Below are 10,689 nucleotides of genomic sequence, written 5' to 3' on the forward strand. Positions count from 1 at the left end.
GTATTGTCCTCTCTTCCACTGAATATTGTTGTGAAGTAATTCCTCATTGAAGGCTCCTGTTAATCCTCTCCCTCTCTCTGAAAGTACAAGTCTCGTGAAGAACCGTATGGCTGTGGAAAAGTCTGAATCGTTATACTTACTGACCGAGCTCTGAAGATGTACAACATCGCTGGTAAAGCTGCCTATCGAGTCTCTCGCTAATGTCTGATGAAAGTGTTTGATGTTAAGAGAAGAAATCTTACCTGTTACCTACCGTCCGAGTCCTGCAGATGTGCAGCAACGCTGTGAAGTGAGTTTTAAAGTCACAATTCCCCTTTCACGTCCTGATAAGAGAAGCTGCTGTTAAGAGAAGAAACCTTACCTGTTACCTCCCGTCTGAGTCCTGCAGATGTGCAGCAACGCTGTGAAGTGAGTTTTAAAGTCACAATTTCCCCTTCATGTCATGATAAGAGAATCTGCTGTTGAGAGAAGAAACATTACCTGTTACTTACCGTTTGAGTCCTGCAGATGTGCAGCAACGCTGTGAAGTGAGTTTTAAAGTTACAATTTCCCCTTCATGTCATGATAAGAGAATCTGCTGTTGAGAGAAGAATACATTACCTGTGACTTCCCGTTTGAGTCCTGCAGATGTGCAGCAACGCTGCGAAGTAAGCTTTTAGAGTCACTGTCCCACCATTGTGCCCGATGACGTATCTGATACTGAGAAGAATACATTACCTGTTACTTACTGTCTGAGTCCTGTAGATGTGCAGCAACGCTGTGAAGTAAGCTTTTAGAGTCACTGTCCCACCATTGTGCCCGACGACGTATCTGATACTGAGAAGAAAACATTACCTGTTAATTACTGTCTGAGTCCGGTAGATGTGCAGCAATGCTGTGAAGTAAGCTTTTAGAGTCACTGTCCCACCATTGTGCCCGACGACGTATCTGATACTGAGAAGAAAACATTACCTGTTAATTACTGTCTGAGTCCGGTAGATGTGCAGCAATGCTGTGAAGTAAGCTTTTAGAGTCACTGTCCCACCATTGTGCCCGACGACGTATCTGATACTGAGAAGAATACATTACCTGTTACTTACTGTCTGAGTCCTGTAGATGTGCAGCAACGCTGTGAAGTAAGCTTTTAGAGTCACTATCGCACTATTGTGTCCCGAAGGCAGTGAAGAATCGATCCAGCGGCTACTCCGGTCAAATAGCCCTAGAAGAGGAGAGTTGCTTATTCTTTTCTCAAGTTGATTGCTATTCAATAAAGATTGTTACTTTTGAACTCAATTACTTGCCTCCTCTTTTGTCCATCTGTTGCGTGCCTGTGGTGTTGGCTCCTCACGGTGGTGTCTGGAGTGAGGGGCGGCTGGTCATCCGAGTCCGCCCCGGCCTGCACCAGTGACACTACCTCTTATGCTCAATAATTCTGTAGTTAACTCCTTGGTTAATCTGTTATTTATTTTTATTTATCTGTTATTTATAACTGTTTTACTTATTTCTGATATTCCTTGTTTATTTGATTTAATTAAATTAGTTTGAAGCTTGTTTTAGTTATAGATATTTACTCTTAATTTCCTTTTGTTTCTTTCCTTTTCATGTAAATTATACACCCAGTTCACACTCAAAACACACATTATAATTATTAACCTCAATAACCAGCAATAAAACAGCAATGGAGACAATAAATTTCAAGTAAAATGTCCAATGACACGCCAAATCAGAGTCAGGATCAGAAAAGACTCAAGCAAGTTTAGCTCAGTTCAATGTCTTTTGTATCCGTTTCAGTGTTTCAGTTATAAAATGCCGATATGCAAACTCCGAGATGAACGAGTGAGAGAGAAAAAGAAAAAATGTTATTCTTGTTCACAGATGCAATAATGTCCAGGGAAGAAAAAAAAATTATACTATGTGGTCCTACCATTTCGATGAAACATGAAATGTTATCCAAGTTCAGGAAAAACCAGGTTGGCTCACCAGTTTCCACCAATGTTGAGCACTCCTCATTGATGGCAGAAACAGTTCTAACTCTGAACGTGTTCAGAAATATCAAGGAGAGGAACAAAATACAACAAAAAACAACTAACACTTCAAATGATGATTTATCACAACAAATCGTTCAAAATGAATATTATACACATTTTCCAGTGCTTATTACCCTTTTTAACCCTAACAGAAACACAACTATTGGTTAAAAATGAAGAAAATTCCGTTTTAAAATGACGTGCACTCATTTAGCTTTTAGCTCGTACCACATGGCTAGCAAAACTCCACGTGAGCTGCATTACACACATTACACTCATGAAGTCAACAAATGTGCATAAACAAATGTGCATAAACACTTTTAAGCAGTAATTAAACTCTTAATTTACCCCTTCAATTACATTTTCTAAATATATTTCTCAAGAATTATACAGCACAGTATAATTTAAGACCACAAAAGACTGAACAATACACAACCTATAACTAATTAAGGTAGTTTATGAACTCACTTACCAAGAATAAAGTGCTAATGATCAGAAATAATCTCAGATGAATCAAGGAAAATCTGTTCAACACAGTTTTCGTCAGATGAATCAACTCAACTTCTCATTTAATCCTTGGATTCAATACAAATGCAATGACAACTATTTAAACAACTCTTTCCTGTCAACGATATTGTCCTGTTTTCCGTTATTAATCTAGCTCTCACTTACTTTCTTAACTTTACACACCTGCAATTGACGTGCGTCACTGCTCCAGCGGCCATTTCACTTTTCTCTGTGATGAGAGACTCGGGCTGCGTCCGAAATCGCGTACTATGCGAGTAGGTACTACATTTAAATTAGAACGTACTTCGCGACCGTTAAAAAAGTGATTGTATAAAACACACATTGTAAAACATATGATTCGTTAAATGATCGCATTACAGGGCCAAACATGAGCATGATTCAATCATGGCAGAATTATCATTTTAGAGTGAACTACAATAATAAAAAAATAAAAAAAATCGTTCTTTATATTTCTGTTTAAACTCTGCAGCATATTTTGAATTTTTTAGAGGATTTGGCATATCTGAATTTAAAAGAGCGCCCTTCCCACATACATTGGAGTAAATGGATAAAAATGGTCTCATTTTACAGGAAACACTCTAAATTTTAACACAGTGGTGGAATATTGCATATATTTTATTGTATTTATTCATAATTTTATGATAAACAAGGATAAAAAGTCAGATTTTGATTGATTTTTTAAATTAAGTTTTTATTTGAAAGTCTGTAATTTAGGACCTGTTTGGTGTATTTCCTTGTGGAAGGTTTCTTTTGAATCCTCTAGGTGGCAGTAAACCGGGACAAAAAGAATTGTTTTGATATCTCATTCTAAAAAAAAAGTTATTGAGATTTTTCTGAAAGGAGTCACTGGTGTCTCCAAATCTACTTTTACAGTCTCCATTTTTGATTGCTAAAAGAATTGGGCATACCTGATTTTAATATTGCATTCTACCCACATACATTGGAGTAAATGGATAAAAATGGTCTCATTTTACAGAAAACACTCAAAATTTTAACCCAGTGGTGGAATATTTCATACATTTTAATGTATTTATTCACAATTCTATGATAAACAAGGATAAAAAGTCAGATATTGATTAATTTAAGAGTCTTGAGAGTCTGTAATTTAGGACCTGTTTGGTGTATTTCCCTGCGGAAGGTTTCTTTTGAATCCTCTAGGTGGCAGTGAATAGAGAAAAAAAGAATGATCTTTCTATCACCTTCTTAACAAAAGTTATTTAGCTTTAATTGAAGAAAGGCAATGTCTTCTCTGAAGTCTACACGTTTACTCCATAAACCAAAATTATTGCAAAAACAGGCTTATTACCTGTAAAATACTATTTTTTACCATGTTACATTTGACAAGAGAATAAACACTTTATCACCTAACTTAACCCATGTCATGTAATATATTAACAAAATGATGAAAAGTAGCAGAAAGTAGCAGTTCTTGTATTTTATTATACACAAAGATAATAAACTCCAAGAAAATAAATTAAATGTTTTAGAGAAACATGTGCAAAAAACAGTGCAAAAAACAGTGCAAAAACACAATATACAAATCTAAGATATAAAATAACTATATACAGCACATAGTAACTATAAAAAGTCAACAAGTTACTATAGAAGAAAAAGAAAAAAGCACAACTTGTAGTTTTTGTTTTTTGCAAACGTTGAAATATTGCAATTGTTGACGGAACTGCACATTATCCAGACGAGTGTCCATCAGTGTGCCATTTTCTAAAACAGTTTCTAGATGGCACCAAGCACAAGGGTACATTGCACTTTGTACAGTACAATGGAGTCTTTACTTTGAGGCCTGAAAGTTTGCACAAAGCACAAATTCTCCTCCCACTTGCGGCATCTGACCCAAAGTACTCCGGACAACATTGCTCACCTGCTGCTATGGCAGATGTGGACGGCTCTAGGGCATGCGCTGTGGACGGCTCCGGGGCATGCGCTGTGGACGGCTCCGGGGCATGCGCTGTGGACGGCTCCGGGGCATCTGAGGTGCTGGATTGTGTAGCCAGCTCAGACACAAGCCTCTCCCTAAATTCCTTTTGGCTGAGGACTTTTGTTCTGGGATTTGCAGTGGTGCTGGTGCAGAATGAAACAGTTTACCACTGCAATGTCAACAAAATGGAAAAAAAAAGTCTTGTACCATTTCTTCGTCTTGTGCAGGACATTATAGTACCCGATGAGAGCATCTGAAAGATCCACACCTCCCATGTGTTTATTGTAGTCTTTCACCGCTGCTGGAATCGGGACTCTGTGCCTTTCCCATACACCTTCGGGACTCTTGATACGCCTGAGGACCTCATCACCGTCAAATGCCTTGTGCATTGTTGAACACATAGTCACCTCTCTTGTGTCCATCCACTTTACAAAGAGAAGCTTCCCGTCTCGAAGCCATCGAATGGTTCCCCTTTGGGCTCTGCGGCTGATGTCATTCGCCTTGGTTTTGGGGAAGCCCCGCCGGTTGGCCCGTATTGTGCCACACGCCAGAGTCTTCTTGGCAAGCAAGTCCATAAAAAGGCATGGGCTCGTATAGAAATTGTCCATAAAAAGCTGGTAGCCTTTGCCGAGAAGTGACAGATCCAGAAGCTGCATAACAGAATCATAACTGAGCCCTTTTCCAGTGGCCAGGGAAGATTTGCCTTCATAAACGAAGAAGTTCCATGTGTAACCACAGGCAGAATCAGCCAGCACGAAGAGTTTTGTAGCCCCACTTGGTCGGCTTGTCTTTCATGTACTGCTTGATGCCGATTCGCGCCCTTGAAGCCACCATCCTCTCATCCACTGCTAGCTGTCTGTCTGGATGGAAATAGGTTTTGCATGCCAAGACGATGTCATTGTACAGGGGCTTGATCTTGTGAAGTCTGTCGTAGGCTTCAGTCCCCACTTTTCTCGAGTTGTCTCGATCATCCTCAGGATTGCTAAGATGCAGGTTCCAAGAAATGGCCTGAAATCTGGACCTTGACATGACCGATTTTGGGAATGGTAGGTGATACATTTCTTTACCAGACCAGTAATCGACGATGTTTTTTGCACCGAGGAGCCCCATGTAGATGACAAGTGCGATGTACTGATACAGTTTGTGTGCATTCAAAGGCAACCAAAGGAAACGTTTTCCAGCCTCCGCCCTCATTTGTGCAAAGGTGTTGGTGTTCTTCACAATGGTGTCCACCACAGAGCCTGTAAAGAAGAGCTGAAAAAGCTGCAGAGGGGAATAGATCCTGTCCATTACAAGCTGCGCTCCTGGGTTTCTTTTTGGGAGGAAATTTGGTTGCGATGGAACCTCATCCTCCACACTGCAGTCATTCCACCTTTCTGTGCCATCATCCTCAGACATCGCACTTGCTGACCTTTTTGTCCCCTGTACATGAGACCTCCCTCTGGTTTGCTTGCTGGCAGTTTCAGCTCTTTGTGGCCTCACAGAATCACCAACAGAGGATGTGGGGGTCTTGGAGGTATGAGGTGGGGAAACAACCTCCTTGCTGCTGGTGCATGGCAAATCTGGCTGCCACTCTTCCTCACTGTCCAGACTGCAAAACAAAAAATTATAAATCCACATTGCGATTCAGAAATGCATGCTAATATTACATGCACAAAGATAATTCACATATGCACATAACAGATACAAGAATATAATTTGCATATCCACATAAGATACACAAATAAATGTGTGCATTCAAATATGAATGCAACAGAAACATGTAGAATGCATTTTATGTATAGATTACAAAAAAAGATGTAAAAAAAAAAGCTGCACATATGCATGCCATAGTTCAAATAAGCTTGGGAGCATTTGCTTTTGACACATGTACACACATGCATCAATGCAAGTGATGAACAAATGCGTGCAAAACTAAAAATATGCATGTAAAATTATTTTAGCACATGTGGGCGCAAAACAGCACAAAAAGCTTGCAAAAGCTCCCAAGCTTATTTTATCATTGCATGCATATGTTTTTAGGTGAAAACATTTCTCAAATACTCGTGCACAAACATGTATGCGACACACACACACAAAAATCTGCACGTGCTTAGCAAAACCACCCATGCTATTCTGAATTAGCGCGTGCATGGGTTATAATATTTCTCGATGTCTGTTGCATGCATATTTTGTATTGTTGCATGCATTTGTTCATGAAATACACAAATACAACGTTTATAAGTTCGAGATGGGTACATACTCAAATTCAGGATCTTCCCCCTCATTGTACGCTGCTTGTCTAACAGAGTCAAAACTTCCATCGCTGCAAGTTTCAGGATCACTCTGTCGATCAAGCTCTGCCAAAACAGCCTCCACACCGACAAAAAACTTTCTTGAAGCCATTGTTCAAAGACAAACACTACAATCAGTCCTAAAAAACACGGAATAACTCGAAAAACCAATCTCCAAACTGTCACTAACCACGCCAAACTCTTCTGCAATGATTGCTGGCAGACGCTGGGAAATCATGAAGACGACCCGCCTCCTAAACTTTGCAAAGGGAGATCTCGGGCTCTGATTGGTCTACAATCATGATCGACATGTCTATCGATCGCTAAAAAGCTCCGCTTTTTTGACGTATGACGCAATACGTGATGACGTCATCTTAAATCGCGGCTAACATAGACGTTCTAATAAAAGTATTTATCTGCATCGCATGTTTTGATCTGGACATCGGTGACATATTACAGTGTTATTTGGCCATGCATGCTCACAGACATGTGAAAATACTCTCATTTTGAAGAAAACAACCTAAGGAACGAGCTGATATAGCGTTTGTGGCTAGTAGCTCCACACGGAGTAAGTGATCCGAGCAGGAATATGACTCATATGTTTGCTTGTTCAAAAGAATCAATTCAGTTTTCGTAAAACATTTGATAATAATGTTACTGTAAAGTGTTGGATCGGTGAAATAAACTGCACAGTGATATTCTTGAGAGTGAGAGCTTTCATTTGATATATGACATGTCTATTTTTGGTGAGTTTATGTGATATAAATATTAAATTTAATATCGCTCATACCATTTTTTCAAGGGGGGGGGGGGGGGGGGTCGTTGCGGGGGGGTCAAATTTAGACCTTATTATCTTCTTCTATGTAACATAAATGCAAAAGTGATGGGGTTTTCCTGAAAGCTGAGGTTCTAAGCTTTCAAACAATACCATATATATTTATGTTTGTGATGCACAACTTATAGATTTTTTTAAATGATTATGATGATGCAATATTGGACCCACCGGTGGGTCCGCGGGAGGCCGCAGAGTTAGAGGAAGGTTCTCCCATTTTTTTTTATCTGAAGAGCAGACATTTTGCCCTCCAGCCTCTGCTCTGTGATAAAAACTCTGCAATAAATGCACAGAAATCAAGCATAAAAGGAATGCAGTAAGAGCTTGAGTAGAAATGTTTAGCCTACATCTACAACTAACTTACCATTGAATCTACACTTGAATAAATTAACATATTACATTTGTCTTATATACTTACTCAAAACCTTTAATAGCAGCATTTCTTTTTCCAGTGAAGAGGGCTTCATTAGCCACTCTCCACTCAATGAGAACACGTGTGTGTTCATCAGCCCCTGCAAAATCAACACAGATTTTAATGTGATGAACCATGGTCAATCTATTAATGTTACATGGACAAGCTGAGGTACACTTGTTAACAGTAGCTTGCTAACCAACAAATATTTCATAATATCAACACTGGTAAAGGAGAAATAAAATCGTTTTAGTTTACTGTAGTTTTGTAACCATCTCATTAAACTGCTAAACAACGAACGTCTTTGTTTAAAGAAAACAGTGTTAGCTAGCTGATTTACATTAGCTCGGACTATTCCGTAATAATAATGATAAAACTATATATTTTTCTGAATTGGCTGGAAAAGGACACCCTCAATTTACATTATTTAAACTTTTAACAAGTCAATCGTTTACTTATATGATGTTAACAGCTACAGGCCTGTTGTTTCTCTCCATGAAACCATAATCAAAACTTTGTATTCTTGAATGTATTTCTGCTGATGTAACATGTTTTTCCTTCAAATACAGAAATAGTAACTTCAATTCGTACTGGCCCAGCCCTTCTAACACATCATGCATCACATCAACTGAGAAGTTCTCTGTTGTGTGAAAATACTCCAATGAATTTAATATGCATGACCTTTTCACACCAAAAACGTATGGAAGGGATGGATTACAAGCCATTTCTCGACAGTGAGCAGTGTGTATATCTTTGGTGCGCAAAACTATTTTGGAAGAATCTTCAGAGAATTCTGTCTGAAAGTCCTCCTTTTCCGCTAAACAGAACCTGCAACAGTACCTTGCACTGAAAGACACCACCAGACCAAACAAACTATGCAAACCCAAATTATCACCAGTAACCTGTACTACAGTGCCACGAACATAACCATTGTATAATGGAATCTCAATACCATCACTCTCTAACACTTTAATGTCTCGAACAATGGGAGAAAAAATTTCACTAAAACCATACCGTTTAACATCTTGAGTATGAAATAAGGCACACAGGTGTATGTTAGCCAAAAAAGAATTCCATTTTGGAGAGAAGTTTCTTAAAGTAAAATATACTCCACCCAATTTATGAATACCTCGCTTAGGACCCAGAGGGTTGGCGACCTCAAAGTCATCATAGAACATCTGGATTTGTATTGTCTGCTTCTCAGTTGAGAACAGGGGGTGACTTTTAAAAAAAGATATCCCTCAGTCTAGAGTCGCTGGTATCTGAGCTTTGCAACATTTCTGCAACATACTGACTTTTAAATATTGACTGCAGTGTAGATAAAATTGGAATATACATGAATTTATCTTGAACTACTACCTGATCATATGTTCCAGTCTTTTTATTTTGTCTTGTGTCAAATCTTGAACCAATCACACATTCAACTGGTTCTACTATTTCCCACTTGTCAGTCATACATTTTGATCACTTGTATTCCGAATTTAGAATTGTGAAAGGATTCTCTAACCCCTCAAAACACGCCTCAACTTTCTTGCACATTTCCGTTTCTCTTTCATTACTAAATACATGCTTTATCACTGTCTCTTTAGCATGCTGATGGATATCTTGAACGATCTCTTCCATGGAAATCACTACAGAATTCAGTGTACTTTGACCAACACCTGCTGCCTTTAGATCAGAAATTACAGCTGAACAACTATTTACAATGTATGGTGAAGATAACTGTGACTCGGCCTCTAAATATTCAGTCGACTCTTCAACATGAGAAACATTACCTGTATTGACGGTACTTTGAGGATATGAACGATCATATTCTACAGAGTCAACTAAACTGCTTCCATGGCACTTATTAAGATGCTTTCTTAAACCAGAAAAACTACCAAAAGAACGTGAGCATCCTTCTTGAACACACTTCAGAAAAAGAGTCCTGCCTGTACATAGCCGATGAATTACCTTAAAGTGTTTAACAAGGTTGTTTGGACTTCCATGGTCACTTTTGCAAAGAAAACACTTCATCGTTTTATCTCAACTAACGCACCATTCTTGCTCGCAACTCTAGGAGTCTCCTTTGTTTCCCCCATGTCAATGTTATAGATGGTTGTTTGCACAAAAGTGAAAAAGCTGCTCAGGGAAAAACTGTATGACGTACCGAAGACGTAATGGGCTTTAAAGAGTTCGTCAAAAGCTCCAACTGAACCTGTTGCATGGAAGTGCATGCTTGTCAACCACAATGAAGTAGGAGTGAATGGTGCTCTGTGTGGATCCCTGGGCGAGAAGGTAGGGCTGACTGCTTTGGGTGATGTTGTCTAGATGTTGCTGCACACTGGTTCCAACCTACATCAAAACACATTCAACAGAATTGTTTTGGTGACTAACTTCTGACAATAGATCAGATCACCTCAAACTGTGCACAAGATTAAGGTGATGGAATATATATTTTAAACAACTGTTAAAGGATTAGTTCACTTTGAAAAAAAATTTTGCTGATAATTTACTCACCCCCATGTCATCCAAGATGTTCATGTCTTTCTTTCTTCAGTCGAAAAGAAATTAAGGTTTTTGAGGAAAACATGCCAGGATTTTTCTCCATATAATGGACTTCCATGGTGACCAATGGTTTGAGGGTTCAAATGAGGGGTCAAATGTCCGTCTCAATACTGCTTCAAAGACTCGACACAATCCCAGCAGAAAAATAAGGGTCTTAT

At 39.0% G+C, this 10,689-nt stretch overlaps 1 protein-coding gene across 1 annotated transcript; it reads right to left on the reverse strand.

The window, feature by feature from the left end:
- Positions 1-4,041: 4,041 nt before the first annotated feature.
- Positions 4,042-6,981, reverse strand: LOC309496023 (piggyBac transposable element-derived protein 4-like). Its single transcript, XM_082165942.1, has 2 exons — positions 6,710-6,981; positions 4,042-6,058 (listed from the first exon to the last, which is right to left on the reverse strand). The coding sequence occupies exons 1-2, from the start codon at positions 6,850-6,852 to the stop codon at positions 5,212-5,214; spliced, it is 990 nt and encodes a 329-aa protein (XP_082022068.1). The 5' UTR covers positions 6,853-6,981; the 3' UTR covers positions 4,042-5,211.
- Positions 6,982-10,689: the final 3,708 nt, after the last annotated feature.

The sequence above is a fragment of the Leuciscus leuciscus genome (assembly GCF_965113295.1).
Source record: "Leuciscus leuciscus genome assembly, chromosome: 4".
NCBI classification, from domain to species: domain Eukaryota; kingdom Metazoa; phylum Chordata; class Actinopteri; order Cypriniformes; family Leuciscidae; genus Leuciscus; species Leuciscus leuciscus.